Source organism: Typha latifolia, chromosome 6 (genome assembly GCF_019914945.1).
Source record: "Typha latifolia isolate L0001 chromosome 6, TyphaL0001v2, whole genome shotgun sequence".
In the NCBI taxonomy this organism is placed as follows: domain Eukaryota; kingdom Viridiplantae; phylum Streptophyta; class Magnoliopsida; order Poales; family Typhaceae; genus Typha; species Typha latifolia.
Genome location: NC_133091.1, coordinates 996,186 through 1,010,687, shown reverse-complemented (window position 1 = coordinate 1,010,687; position 14,502 = coordinate 996,186). Strand labels below are relative to the sequence as shown.

General features: G+C 38.6%; 1 protein-coding gene and 1 non-coding gene across 2 annotated transcripts; both read right to left on the bottom strand.

The window, feature by feature from the left end:
* Positions 1–269: 269 nt before the first annotated feature.
* On the bottom strand, positions 270–341 carry TRNAH-GUG (transfer RNA histidin (anticodon GUG)). Its single transcript has one exon. It is a non-coding gene; the product is annotated as a tRNA-His (tRNA).
* Positions 342–1,281: 940 nt separating this feature from the next.
* LOC140790251 (clathrin heavy chain 2-like) lies at positions 1,282–14,087 on the bottom strand. Its single transcript, XM_073140240.1, has 30 exons — positions 13,831–14,087; positions 13,491–13,695; positions 13,260–13,348; positions 13,076–13,154; positions 12,824–12,951; positions 9,878–9,976; positions 9,666–9,774; positions 9,331–9,410; positions 9,019–9,246; positions 8,867–8,932; positions 8,314–8,430; positions 7,548–7,745; positions 7,319–7,435; positions 7,126–7,185; positions 6,804–6,890; positions 6,605–6,688; positions 6,391–6,525; positions 6,247–6,309; positions 6,070–6,174; positions 5,883–5,995; positions 5,542–5,794; positions 5,252–5,388; positions 4,893–5,171; positions 3,785–4,787; positions 3,199–3,684; positions 2,872–3,042; positions 2,609–2,794; positions 2,110–2,232; positions 1,902–2,012; positions 1,282–1,809 (listed from the first exon to the last, which is right to left on the bottom strand). Exons 1-30 carry the CDS (start codon positions 13,873–13,875, stop codon positions 1,642–1,644), a joined length of 5,124 nt encoding a protein of 1,707 aa, XP_072996341.1. The 5' UTR covers positions 13,876–14,087; the 3' UTR covers positions 1,282–1,641.
* Between the last annotated feature and the right edge of the window lie 415 nt (positions 14,088–14,502).

The window sequence follows — 14,502 nt, the reverse complement described above, 5'->3', positions numbered from 1 at the left end:
ATGGAACATAATTAATTAATTAACATCTTGGTATCGTACTAAAGTTGTCTGAGCTACATGTCAATATACGATTAGTATCATCATTGTCAGTTCTTATAGCTGCCTAGCTACTCACTTCCTGCTCACAAAGCAGCACACGAGGGATAAGAACTTCTCGTTTTAAGTAGAGTAGCAAATGAGTTTTATTAGTCTACCTACCATTCGGAATATTAAGGCAAGCTGTAGAATATCACCTGAATAGACCAAAAAAACAAAAGGGAAAAAAGGAGTGTGGCTGCTGGGATTCGAGCCCAGGTCTCCACGGCCACAACGTGGAATTCTAACCACTAAACTACAGCCACTTTTGGTTTCGATAAATAAATCATATTTCTATATAGTAATTTTTTAGCTAATCTCCCCTGTTTATTTGTGGAATATAAATAGTCTTTTTTTTTTCCTGTTTATTTCTGGAATAGAAATAGCTTCTTTTAAAGTAACTAAACAAATTTCTTCTGATATATTAATACATTCTTTCCCCTCTTATTTTATACATCTTTTTAAAAAAAAAAGAATAACAATTCATAATTACTATTATGTTCCTAGATTAGACAATAGCTAATTACTACTCCTATTTTACATCTAATCAATAGTATTTTTGTTATTTAATTTAAAATATCACCAATTCCCAATACAAATTCACTACTTTTCATTACTTTAATATCAATTTTGTCACAATAAATTTAATTTGTTACTCTCTACACTAATAATCAACTAAATAATAGAATAATTCATATTAGTATTAACTATTTTCAACTGGAATTAAAAATTAGAATACTTCTTCTAAAATTGGATCTTATTCTACAAATTAACGAATTAGGGTACAAATATACCAACTCCGCATACAACTATAGCCCCTAATATACGGTCAGAATTACGCAAAACAAAGTATGATTTTGAAGCATAAATTTATCCAGATCACCATCCTGAACAGCTGTTATGTCACGAACTCATGAATGCTTTCCTCCTCTTTCGCGTAAATTAGTTCAATTCGCTAGAATGAAACATCTAGTTACATCTGAAAACCCACAGCACATACCTAAGTAAACGGCTAAACATCATTCCCAGCAGGCAGATATTTCTGTGATGGTACAATGAGTTGGCAGCACTCCATCTGAACGTGACTGACCCAAGCTAGCAATTGTCTAACATCATTGATTGAACATAACCAAGATTTCGACCTTCAATATAAAGGATCTTTTTAAAAACATTCCAGGCAATTATGCTTCCAATATTCTATGGTAGTAGAACAATACAATAATAGAATATTGATATAAAATCAAGCTCTCCAATACACAAACTCAAGAACGCAGATATGCAGCACCGCATATCATGAGATCCTATACAAATGGCATCAGGCCGCAGTTCATAAAACGCCTAGTTAAACCATAACCTTCCTCTAATCATTTGAAAAATACAGTCAGAATACACCGTCAGCTCAGCCTTGATATATGGTAGACAAAAATGGCCTGCTACCAAGTGAACAACTGATAAACCTATATGCTGAGATGAACTCGAGGTTACTACCCCTTCACAGCACAGAACACATGAAGTAATCAAATACCATGGACTCTAGTTAAATGCTAGCAAAACATGAAAATAGCCTCAGTAGGTCCCCATAGGAGGCATTCCATACGGTGGCATTGGAGGCATCCCCATCCCCGGCATCGGAGGCGGAGCTGCATATGGCCCACCCATACCCGGTGGTGGTCCTCCCATACCAGGCATTGGTGGAGCTGGCAAAGCCAGAGGCAGCAATTGTGCATACATATTCTGCAAAAACAAGCCCAATTATTACTGTGCATACCACAGGACGCATGACATGCCATCGAAATCTGAAGCAACTCAATAAAAAGTCGAAGTACCTGCTGCGCAACCATGTCCTTCTCTTCTTTCTCTTTGGCTTTCACTTCAATTTGTGCTTCAATCTTATCCTTAACAAGTTCGTCTACTTTGCTAGTGTACTCCCGAATAAACTGAAAGGACACCAGATGTTCAGCATGATGAGTGATACAGGTCACTGGATAAAGAGGTCTCAATGTAAATAAGATGAAAACAACAGTAAAATTTCACCTGCAAGAGGTATGGGAAAGCAAAGTCGATCATGTTGTTCATCCAAGCAAGCTCCAGCGCAACATCAGGCCGGATCAAGTCATAACAAATAAAGAGGCAAGAAGCAAAACATTCTTTCTTTCCCTGCAATACAATATCAGGAAATTGTCAGATCCAGTTGGAATTCCAAAATGCTGTCTAAGAGAAGGGCACCTTGACAACTTCCTCATATAATATGCACAACTAAACAACAGTTTCTTTATCAACTTTAATAAATGATTGCTAATTCGTACTGACGCTGCAAAAGGCTAGACTTCGCCTTTAAAAAAATTATGAGCTCTTAAGATCCCAACATTGCACCATATAATTATTGCTCAACTCAACATCATTACTAAGCTACTCTCTGTATCTAACAACCAACTAAATAATGAGACAGCAAGTATAATTATTATAATGGACCAAATTGATCCAAACATAGCGCACAAGTGCAATAGTTGGAAGATGAGAGTTAAGAATGTACCTGTTCAATGAAATAAACAAGCAAGTCCTCAGACAGTTCACGGTCACCGGACTGGGAGCATGTCTCCATGGCATCTTTATATAAGTTGTCTTTCTTGGACAATGCAATTGATTGCTTCCATCTACCAGCTTTCTTGTAAATATATGCAGCAATCCGCCTCATCTCAAGGAGCTCATGCTTTTCAATCTGAACATGGGTAATGCAATTGTAAGGAGAATAAAAAATGTACATGCAACTTAAATTTAAAGATGCAAAACTTTTACCTTCTGTGCAAGGCCTATCTGATCAAAGTTATCATGCATATCAACTGATTCCCGTAGCCTATCATAGTCCTCCTCCTCGACATAAATTTCGTTTAATGCTTCATTAACAGCAGCCACATTGTTACTTTGAACTGCAACCATGTATGGCTTCACCAGATGCAAGTGACCAGCCTGAAACAAGAAACAAAGAGCTTGTAAAAGAGAGCGATAACAGAATTAGAGATGTAATTTTCAGGATGCAAAGAAATTAAAAACTTGTTCCCAGTCATTTTCCCAAGTAAGACACCTAAAAGGACCCAAGAGGTGAAACCTAAAAGAAATGCAAACCTTGCGCATTATGTCTACAACACGTGTATGGTCCACACGAAGGGCAAGCACATTAAGAAGATCATTAATGAGATCTGGATGTTCCTGTAGGTAGAAATGCACTGCCTTGTAATAAAGCTCAACATTTGCAACTTTGACGGCAACATCTTTGAACTGCATGTGATCCCATGCATCTGGAGAATGGTTCATGATAGTAGTGGCCGCATTGTCAAACTCGTCATACTGTATGTAAAGATAAGTAAGCTCCTTCCAGTGCTGTTGCTCATCGCAAACACGGATAAGCTTAGGAATGTTGAGACGGGTTGAGAAAAGTTTGATGTGCTCCATAAGTTTCTCCGGTCGATATCTAGCATATAGTACTCCCAACTCTGTAAAGATGCCCATATGTGCACGTTCCAACCCAAGGCCACTCTCCATGAGAGAAATCAGCTCATTAAAGCATCCTCTGTTCTGATAATAGTCGCTGACCTCTTCTAAGTCATCCACCTAAAACATATATATGTACATATTCAGACAGCTTTTTTGGTGAAGGTTCCTTAGAAGCAATATTTCAAAGATAATCTGTATAGAAGCTAAAAGTGTTTACCTGTATTATAATATTCAAACCACATATCTGAGCCAGACGGAATTCCTCAGCGTCGACACAAGCAAAACAAACCTCTTTCCATGTCTTTGAGCTGTTTGCTTTGCGAGCCGCATCCACTGCACCTTGGAACTGTCTCAGCTTAACCAAAGTACAAGCCAGCTTAGCCCAATTAGATATGAAAGCAAATATGATCTTGGCAGCTTCATAAAGAGCATCATCAAACAACCGGTCACCAACACTTTGGAGATTAGCAACATTTGGCATAAGAATGAATTCTTCTATTTCACCGAGTCTATCAATTTTTGCATATGCATAAATGAGTTCACCATCCACCTTTGGCTCTTTAGCCTTCTGCCTCACCATCAATAAATATTTTACTAAATCGTGATAAACATTTGCATCCTCAGCAGCCCGAATAACATCAAGGAATTGTGTTGCATCATCTGCACGAATGAAGGACTCAATGGCATCACTGACTAGCCCTTCACGTAACTGAGCCTTACCAACCTGACTCCAAACAGCCTCTTCTTCAACACGGAATGCAAATTCTACAGCTCTCTCTATGCTTTGGAGGTTATCTAAAAGGACATTAACTGCCTGCACGTTTAGGTTGAACTTCTTAAATATGGCAAAAGCTTCCTCATACAACTGTGCTTCAACTGCCACTTCTCCAACAGCAGGCCCATCAAAGTTGTCCAATCTGTTGATGTAATCCATGACTCTAGATGGATCTGCCTTAATGGCTGTCAAGATAAGCAGGTTCTGCAGATTAAAGTTTCCACTGAAGGCAGAATTCTGAAGCACAATCTTTTCAAGAAGTTCAATCAGTTCATGTGGAAGATCAGCAGTCATGAAAGCTTTAACAGCTGCAGAAACTTGCTCAGGGCTCTTGCTTTCAGGTAATGCAGTAGAAACAACTTGATCAATCAGCTGTCTTCTATATTCGTTATCAGGAAGAAGAACTTTTTCCCACAGATCACCATCCATTCTTTCCACAACATATCTGACATTAGAGAATAAAATCATTAATCACTATTCGACATATATCTGACAAAAGGAGAGAAAGATGCATCATCAAGTATATTTATTACAAAAATAATCAACATACCGAGCTTGCAATTTGAACAAGGAATTTTTATTTGTGACATTTATAAGCTCATCATCACATTGCCCACGTCTATATGCAACAACAGCAAGGGTAGGATCCCGCTTTTCACAATATTTACCCACAACACGTGAATCATAATAAGGATTAGTAGTGAGAAAATGTTCAGGATTGTTGTTGCTCTCTATGATGATCTTCCCCAAAGCATTGTGAACATGCACATCCTGGCTTCCTTCGCTCACAAGATGCTCCAAAAATTGTGTGAGCAACCGCAGTCGATTCCTGATTCACACAAGGAACCGCAATAAAGATATTAGGCAAAAAGAGTTGTTTGAGAAAGTGTAAGTTGAGATGTCACAAACCTTTTCTCACATTCATCCACAAGTGGCTCAACCGGAAGGAGGGAACGAACAGAAAGAATAAGGCCCTTTATGAAATCTTCAGGACACTCATCATCTAGTAGTTGTCCTACGACCAAAGGAGCATTGCCAGGGTTCACCTAGAGTAAACCAAGTTAACTTCATAATCTTACTGAAAGTAGTAAATTAATTCTCAAGCAATTAAGAGCAATCTCACTCTGTTGCATTTCGCATTAATAAATATCAGTCAATTACGCTCTTCATAAAAATTATGTCACTTCAGGATTTCTTACCTTTTGAACATAGCCTTCAATGTACCGAAGCATGCTATTGACATACAAATAGTGAGTCAAATCTGGAACAAAACCAAAACGGTCACAGACATTAATCAAGGGCCGTGCATCTGGAAGCTTTGCTTCCATGAGGAAGTTCTTTGTTTTCTCGGGATCATAGAAATTAGATTCTCTTGTTACACGTTCAACTTCTTTAATTTGTCCAGTTTTTGCTGCAGCCTCAATGTATTTGAAATGAATATCTGGATCTTCACTGTTTCACATAAAATGAAAGCAAAACATCAGAGGAAACACCAGTAGAAAACCTGCTTCTCAAAATACTTAAATCTCAAAATAAGTACCTGGAGCTCAAGTATGAACCCAAGAAGAAGTAGAGACCTTCATATGACTTAAATTGCTCAAATAGTTTTATGCATGCATCTACACCTAACTGCTCACAATATTCTTTGGCAGCCTGCAAATGTATTATTGTTTAAAAACATCCAAAAATAAATCAGATCACCAAAGTACCAAAACGAATAAGGTTACCTGAACAATTATCTGAAGATTTCCTCTCAGATTAACCACTAAAAGGTCCTTCATGCACTCTAATGCCCATTCTCTTGAAAGGGTACCAAAGAACTCCACTAATGCCTAGAAAGGGCATTATATCATACTCAGTAAGAACATATAACAAGAACAAGAATGCATCACAAGATAACAAACCTGTGGTTCAATTGCATGAGTATTCACAATAACACGTTTAATATCAGGCAACTCGGTATAGTGCTGCAAAATGAAGAGGATTAAGTAAATAGGCCATTAAAGGAGAAAATTTTAGCTGCACATAATCTGTGAAAAACATATAACCTGAAGGGCTCGCATAAACAATCCAGCTTTTTCACATAGCTGAGCTATTCGAGGGCGGTCATAATGGCTGAACATCCCATTAGCTAAAATAGCATCTGCAACATTTGGATAAGTCACCAAATTGATCTCCAAGACCTACAATGTCAACAAAGGAGAAATCCTATAAGTAGAGACACAAAAGAATACTGAACAACCTTGTGCCGAGGAATATTACCTTGGTTTGAAGAAAAGCGTGCTCAGGTAAATTTGGCTTCAAAACATCTAAGAGGAAGGCTGTCGCCTCTCGGATCATGTTTCTCTGTAATAAACAAAGATCCAAAATGCAAAAGTTCATTTAACAAGTGAGAAGTAACCAACAGGCAAACATGATTATTAAGGTCCTACGCATTAATAGGGCATCCAACAGAGCTGACCTGGAGGAAGAGATCAGTGATTGTATTGTAATCCACTGGACAACCACCCTCCATTTGTGACATCATAAGAGCGAAGTTAACTGCTCCCTGTCATATAATCTATTGTTAAGCAGAAATCAAAATGAAGACAAAAACCCTAGTCAAGGAAATGTGTGAAACTTCAAAGACAAACAATCTATGTTCCCACTATAATATTTTAGCAAAGAAATGAAAAACCAATCAAAATTAGAAAGCTCAGAGCAGTGCAATATTTGAAAAGTTCTCGTGAGCACATTAAACAAATGCATATAGCACACCTCATATTTCCAAGACAAGATTTTACCTGTGGATCTGACCTTAGAATAGTCTGCAGAAGGAAAAGATAATCTGGAGTATAGCCAACCTGCAACAAAGAACAAGAATTTCAGAAACAACTTTTTGTCAAATCTAAGAACCTGCCTTTTGTCCAGAAAACAAATACAATACTAAACAGTGAAAAAGGGAAAATTGGAAATTATCTTATATTGCAACACTACCTGCTTGGAGTAAATAAGAATCTTGTCAAATTCCCTTCGTTCAGCAAAAGCAGCGACAACTTTTGGAGTAGCCCTTGCTTTTATATAGATTTTGAGTGCAAGATCATTGTCAACGGTCTGTACAGAAAGAAGGATCAAGGAGCCAACAATAAAATTTAAGTAAATTTGGCCTAAAAATAAGGATACACAAAAAGATTGATAATAACTTGCGATGAAGTAAAAGTACTACCTTGACAAGATCCCCAAGTTCTTCACTGCACTCAAGCTTATCCTCAGCTAACCAATTTTCCAGTAGATTCTTTTTGTTCTGATTTACAACAAGACGAGATAATTCTAAAGACTCAAAAGCATTGAGCTTCCCTCGTGTTAACAATGTTCCAAAGTACTGCAATAGTGGCGGTGTTTGCCCAGCTTGCACAGGAACACTCTGCAGACCATTAGTATTGTCAGATCCTACTTTGACAAACAAAGAGTGGCATCTTTTATGAAAAGTATAAATACTGCAATCAATTAAAAAGTCAATAAGAAAGCTACCATTATGCATATAAGCAATAAAACTAACCAATAAGAATGGGATTGTGTTATACTTTATTTGATTAGCTAATTGCACCCTAAGTAGATCAAACTAAAATCACTCTCTTTCGTCCACACTTTCCAAATCAATACAAACTTTCGGGGTATGCTCCTTGATTGCATAACAGAATTTATGTAACCTACAATAGGTGATTCCAATAACCTACCAAATGATCTTCCTCCTCCATCCCATGGCATTACCATTTTGGCCTAAATTTCCATAAGTTGAAGTTCAGCACAGAAATAATTGAAGTCATGTAAGTTCTATCTCAACCTTTTTTTTAATCCCCCAACAAGTTTGTATCATTTAGAAATGGACTTGGATAACAAAGTAAGACTAATAACTAACACAATTAAAAATAAGGCTACAATCTGTAAGCATGCTATAAACAAAACAGATCACAAATGGGAAGGATTTTTACTTGGAATTTGGCAACAGTATCAGGAGTTCTAAGGATGCCTTGTGGAGATTCTGCAGCTAGTTCAGCAGCTTCCTTGTATTTTGTCTGCGAGAATAGTTCCTGGAATCTCTGCACAACCTGCTCACCAAAAGCACAGGAAATAATGTGTAAAAGTTCTGTATAGATCTTTCTGCAGATTAGATGCCAAAGATTCTGTATATCACCAGTAAGAAACGTTCACACAATTAATAAAACTAGGTCCAACAGAATATGCATGTACAATTAGTGGAAGCACAAAAGTGCAATGCTAGTGTATCCCATCTATGGTTGAGAACTCCTTGGCTGTGATCCACATGTATGAGGAAAAACTCGGGAGAAGACAATCAAGAAGGTTGACTAGAGACTGAAGATATTTAGAGATGGTAGTTTCTGCATCCTACATGAGAAAGGTCACCACAATCCCCATGCAGTCTCAACACCAGATAGGCACACTAAGCTTTGGAATCTACTGTGACCAACTAAATGATAAGTGATAAGCTGAATGAAAAAAAAAAAATCTCAAAATATAACATACCAAGTTCTCTGCACCAGGAAGATTTGCTCGTTTAGCAAGATTTACAGCAAGCTCCAGATTGTTCAACTGAAAAGAGTTACCAAATTGTAACTGTAAAATACCTAAAATTGTAAATCAACATTGCATTCAAAAGAAAATTCTGATAAACATACTTGTCCACTGATGAAGGGCACAATAGTTGCATCATTGACTGTGGCGAGCAGAACCTGTCCCTTCCTATTAACTGCGTAAAAGCCACCATTCGCTGAAGCCTCTGTTGTAAGAAATATAGGATCTGGACTAATTCGATTTCTGTAGACTGCCGTGGCTGTCTCCAAATCATACACAAATAAAAGACCAAGCTTCGTGATCACATATATCAAACTATACTTCTGTGAAATCTGCAGGAAGAAATTCATTTGATCAAAGTGTGATGTGAGGATATGTTTCTTTCGTAATAAAGCAAAAGACCCTAGACATCTTACCTGCATTGCCACAGGGAAATCATCACCAAAATCTGGTGGGAAGAACAGATCTGCTTGTTTCTTTGAAAAAGCAGGCTTTCCTGCAAAGACATTTATCCTTGAGAATAAGAACAAAAAGGGACAAAAATCTAACCAGAAGATTAAATTGACCACCTTAATGATTACTCATAAGATAAAACAGAATCATAAAGAATAAAGAAATCAAGTGATTTCAATTTTGAATCCACCCTTATTGTAACATCGAAATAATAAAAGAGGAAGAAGAAAACATCCAATATAAACAAGCTAATGCACAAAGTATGATTCAAGCACACGAAAGGATCTGTCAGTACAACCTGACTGTGCACCAAGTTCAATGACATGCAACTTGGAAGTAATTTGTCCAGCATTAGTGGTCTTTGAGGCAAAACAAATAAGTATAGAAGGGTTTTCATTGCCAGAAACCTGGATAGGCAGTCAAAACAGGCAGTCATTAAAACACAACAAGATAAATACTTAAACTGCAAAATGAAGCATCAAATCACATGTAGAAGGCAAAATGACTCACCTTAAATGTTGCGAAAGATGCGGCATGTGCTTCAAGTGCCTGACTACGTTGTTGGTCCACAGAAAAAAGCTGCATATTTCCTTTTACCAGTTGTGGTCTCTATGATCAAGAACAGATCAAATAAATTACAAAGCCATGAGTTTCCACTAAATATCTACAAGACAGACTGTCACTAGCTACTCTGATCATACAAACTTTAAGAAATGCTCAATGGAGAACAAAACCAAGGAAAATGGATGACAAATAAAGACAAGGATGCGCACTTGTTTAGCTCTTCATCAGGCTTTGAAAGATGAAGAACGCATAAGGATTCTGATATACCTCTTTAAAACTGCATGTTCCATGGTTGTTTTACCTCACTTACAAAATTCTCAGCCATACTGTTGTAGTTTCTTGTTCAACTCAATCTCAATTTGCTGGACAATTTACTGAATAATATGGCGGAGGTTAAGATAGCCGCAATCATTGAGGATTGCATTGGACATAGAGGATAAAATGAATTCAACTCAAACCGCCATTTTATCTCATCAAGTAATTCAATGCCCATGATGTCATTCATTATCCATATGTTTGTGAAATATGTCTAAGAAAGTCAGTGGTCAATGGTAAGTGGTGATTCATCTATTCTTTAGATTACTTTCAATCGCCAAAAATCTCAGGTTCCAGCATAAAATTACAATGTGTGACATCATGAGATCATAACTACCTCTACATTTTATCAACCCAATTAACATTTACGGAGAAATCAAGTCATGAATCATTCATCTTTTCATTTTCCTTATGTCCACTAGGACAACAATAAGTTGTTTCAAAATCAGTATCACTCTTTGATCTCAATTTCATTTTCTATTTCCACCAAAGTTGCATTTAGACATCCATTTATTAACTCTTATGCTGCCACCTCCCGCACATTACTTAGCAACTCATTCTTAATCTTTAAACTTCTTATAAATCAAACCATATCCTCTACAATTAGGTTTGCAAAAAGTTTCCTTCCTAATGAACTATAATGTTAAACTTTTGTTCAATATTTTTAAAGGCGGTCACAGGTTGCGAGTGAGCACCCCACCGCATTGCGCCAAGGCAAAAGGTGAGCACCAAGGTGGACGCCAAGACAGCCTAGCATTTCTAATATATAAAAATACAAAATAATTATATATATAATATATACGAATATAGCATATATAAAAAGTTTAATAGTGCAATTCACCATCACAACAACAAAATATCATAATTTACAAATATGTATGTGTGTGTAGATATGTGTGTGTGCATATTTTATTAATGCATCTAAAATAATAAATTGCTCAAAGGGCATATACATATTTTATTACTACACATGATGGAACGTGACCCTAGTCTTTTTTTATGGAAGATCTGGCCTTTATTGTTACTAAACAAAAGTCATGTTGGTGTCCCTTGGTAGTTTGGGAGTCTACAATTACTGTTCTGTGTTCTTGACCCTTTTCAACCATATGTCTTTGCGTGTTGCATGGCTATAAAAGTATAAATCAACCATTCATGCCATATCTCATGAATGCATCTAGGGTCTTTCCCACCCTAACCCATCTCCACTCCTACCACCTCTCTTGGATCCCAAAGCACCCAAGCCTATCACATCTCAATCGCCTTCGTTTGCAACCACCCAACGCATGACTACTCCGCCCTCTCCACCTTCACGAATGCATCTAGGGTCTTTCCCACCCTAACCCATCTCCACTCCTACCACCTCTCTTGGATCCCAAAGCACCCAAGCCTATCACATCTCAATCGCCTTCGTTTGCAACCACCCAACGCATGACTACTCCGCCCTCTCCTCCTTCACCTCTGCCTTGTCCTAGTTCTATCCCCCCACAGTCTCTCAATTCGACAACCCCCTCGTCAACTGCGACAATTCCAACCCAACTTCATTAAGGCTGAATCTGATGTCCACTTATCCTGATTCCTCCTCCCCAACCCCAACATGGAGGAGATTAAGTCCCTTCTCCCGTGCGACATCACATTCTACAAGAGCAACCCCCATGTACTCCTCTATGTCCAAGTCACACGCTTTGCATGCGATAGCATGGCGGTGGGTGCGTGCGTGCTACACAAGGTCGCTTTCGACTTGAGATCCATCTTTGCATTCCTCAAAGAGTGGTAGGAGGAACTATCCACCAAAATGGACCGCTCGGCCCGCCAAGGCTGCCTTGTCAGCCCAATAGCCAAACCACTGTCGCATATTTCCTAAGCGGGCAGCCAATGCTCTGCCCCGCCAAGGCAACCGCCTTGGCCGCTTTTCAACTACTTCCCTTATTATATATGTGTTGCTTTCATATCTCAATATATAAGACATAATACAAAAACGAGTTGCCCTTACTAAAATCATCATCTTCCAGTGTTGACACTTTATAAAACAATTTATATCCAAGTCCAAGTCAGGCTAGGATAGTAGCAGATGGAATGTTTGAGGCTTTAGTTAACAAAGAAATTCATTATTCTTGACAACTATTTTCATTCTTAATAATTAGCTGACAAGAGAATCTAGCGGGTACCAGACAAAGAGGATAAGATATGCAAGAAACCATTAGGCGTGTTCAAAGAAGGCCACATATGAACTAGTTCGAAGTAAATTACCTGAGGTATAAAGTGCTTGAAATCAAAACTGACGCTGAAAACAATAGTAAGGAAGACATGATAGTGCTCGAGTAACCAAAGACTATTACATCAAATGATTAAACAGAACTGGATGAAAGAAAAGGGCATACACCGAAGGGCATATATAAAGTCACATTGTAAATTGAAAGGGCATATATACAGTACACTCTAAATCTGCAACGGCCCTAAGAATGTTCTCCTTACTCAAGTAGAGAATTGATTATGAAAATGCTACTAGCCGAGGATTGATGAAATCAATGAGAGAAATCTAGGACACATTCAGCTTGAGCATCTTTAAGATCAGCGTACCTCTGGAGAACCAGGTGCAATTCCAATCAGAACTAGCCACTTCTCTGTAGGGTCACACCTGTAGTTAATGATCTGATTATTTGCCAAATTAGCTGTCCTATCAAACATTTTAACGGGTTCCGAGTCGCCTGTATTTCAATTACAATGGCATATTCTTAGTCAAATTTCTTCAACAAATAGCAGACTATATAGCACAGACTTGAAGTGATACTAGAGATAAACATAGGCAGTGTATTCTAACTCATAAACTACCTTCTATTGACCAATGGTACACCGAAGATTGTGTAACAAGACCCAACATCTTCGGGGTGATCCATTTCCAAAAGACAACCTACAAATGTTGCAAGCACATCTAAGAATGCAGTCCCCAGACAACTAAACAATGAGGCATTTAAACATATAAGAGTAACAATAGATTTTGCTTTAGCATGTCTACCTGCTCAGGCATCTGATGCGATTTCATTTTGGCCTTCATTTCAATATTAAAAATTTGTAGGTGATCCTGAGTAGTACCCGGTATTTGAGCTACATAATTCAGATACCAAATTCATGATTAAAGATCTACTGATCAAAACTATATCAAAGTTTATAATAAGAAAACAGAAAAAGTTTTTACAACTTCAACAAAAGGACAGATCGAGGTAAGCAAAACGAGATCGATTGAAACCTTTAAGAGCGAGAATCCTGCTATTAGGATTCATCAGAGCCGAATCCGCCGTAATCGGCCTCCTCAACGGCTGCATCGGCATACTCATATCAATGATGACCACGCTATTCTGCGGCGAGGTCTCCCTGACGCAGATATACTTCTCCGATTCCATCGTGACATGCGTGAACGTGATAAATTGGGAATTTATCCCGAGACTCGTCAGCTGAAAAAAAAAAACCACCAAATCACCAGATCCGATTGGATCAGACCTCCCTTCCAAGAATTCGAAACCCTAGCTCTATCTCTAACCTCGAAGCGGATCGAAATTTAGATCAAATAAGCGGATCGAATAACTCACCGTGAGGGCCTCTCTCATGGTGATCGGAGCGTTCGCCGCCGCCATGGCGACCGGATCGGAAGTCCGCTAGGGTTCTCGGATTAGGGTTCCGGCAAGAAATGGGAGGGATGTACGGATGAACACGTAGATCTGGAACCCTTCGAGTTCTTGCGGAGGGGGGGGGAGGGAGAGGGAGGAGGAAATGAATCGGGATCTGAGGAGAAAATATACAAGAGAGAGAGAGAATAAGAGAAGTGGCTGCTTTACTTTTATTCGTCGTCTCGGTGGTTGCCTTGGTCGCCAGACAAGGAGCGCGACATTGGCTTGATCCAGACCGTCAGATGGACTCCAAGATTCGGGATACGTAGGCTTGTTCTAGTTAGTTGTTGCGGTACACGGGATCGGGTGGGGCTGGGAGTTCATATGTATGCTTATAATGTGATGCTGACTGGGGAGCACGTCCTTAGTTTGGATCCCGTACGTGCATTCTGGCTCGACAAGGCTTCGATTGAATCTAGTCTAGTCTAGTCCAGCCCAGCCCAGCCCAGCCCAGCCCAATTCAAACATTCACTAGATTAACTCACGACTATATGTGCGGGCTGCCGCAGGAGCTGCTTTCGTCGGAGTCTTTTCGACGGTTAGATTGATCAGCATTGCCATTCAAAATTTTGACTCTAAATTTGTCCAGAGCCG

Excerpts from the sequence above, each read along its gene's own strand:
- LOC140790251 (XM_073140240.1), bottom strand. The coding sequence starts at position 13,875 with ATGGCGGCGGCGAACGCTCCGATCACCATGAGAGAGGCCCTCACG. Across the intron at positions 9,247-9,330 it reads ATTTCCCTGTGGCAATGCAG|ATTTCACAGAAGTATAGTTT; the intron begins GTAAGATGTCTA and ends TTCTTCCTGCAG. Across the intron at positions 7,186-7,318 it reads TTCTTATTTACTCCAAGCAG|GTTGGCTATACTCCAGATTA; the intron begins GTAGTGTTGCAA and ends TCTTTGTTGCAG.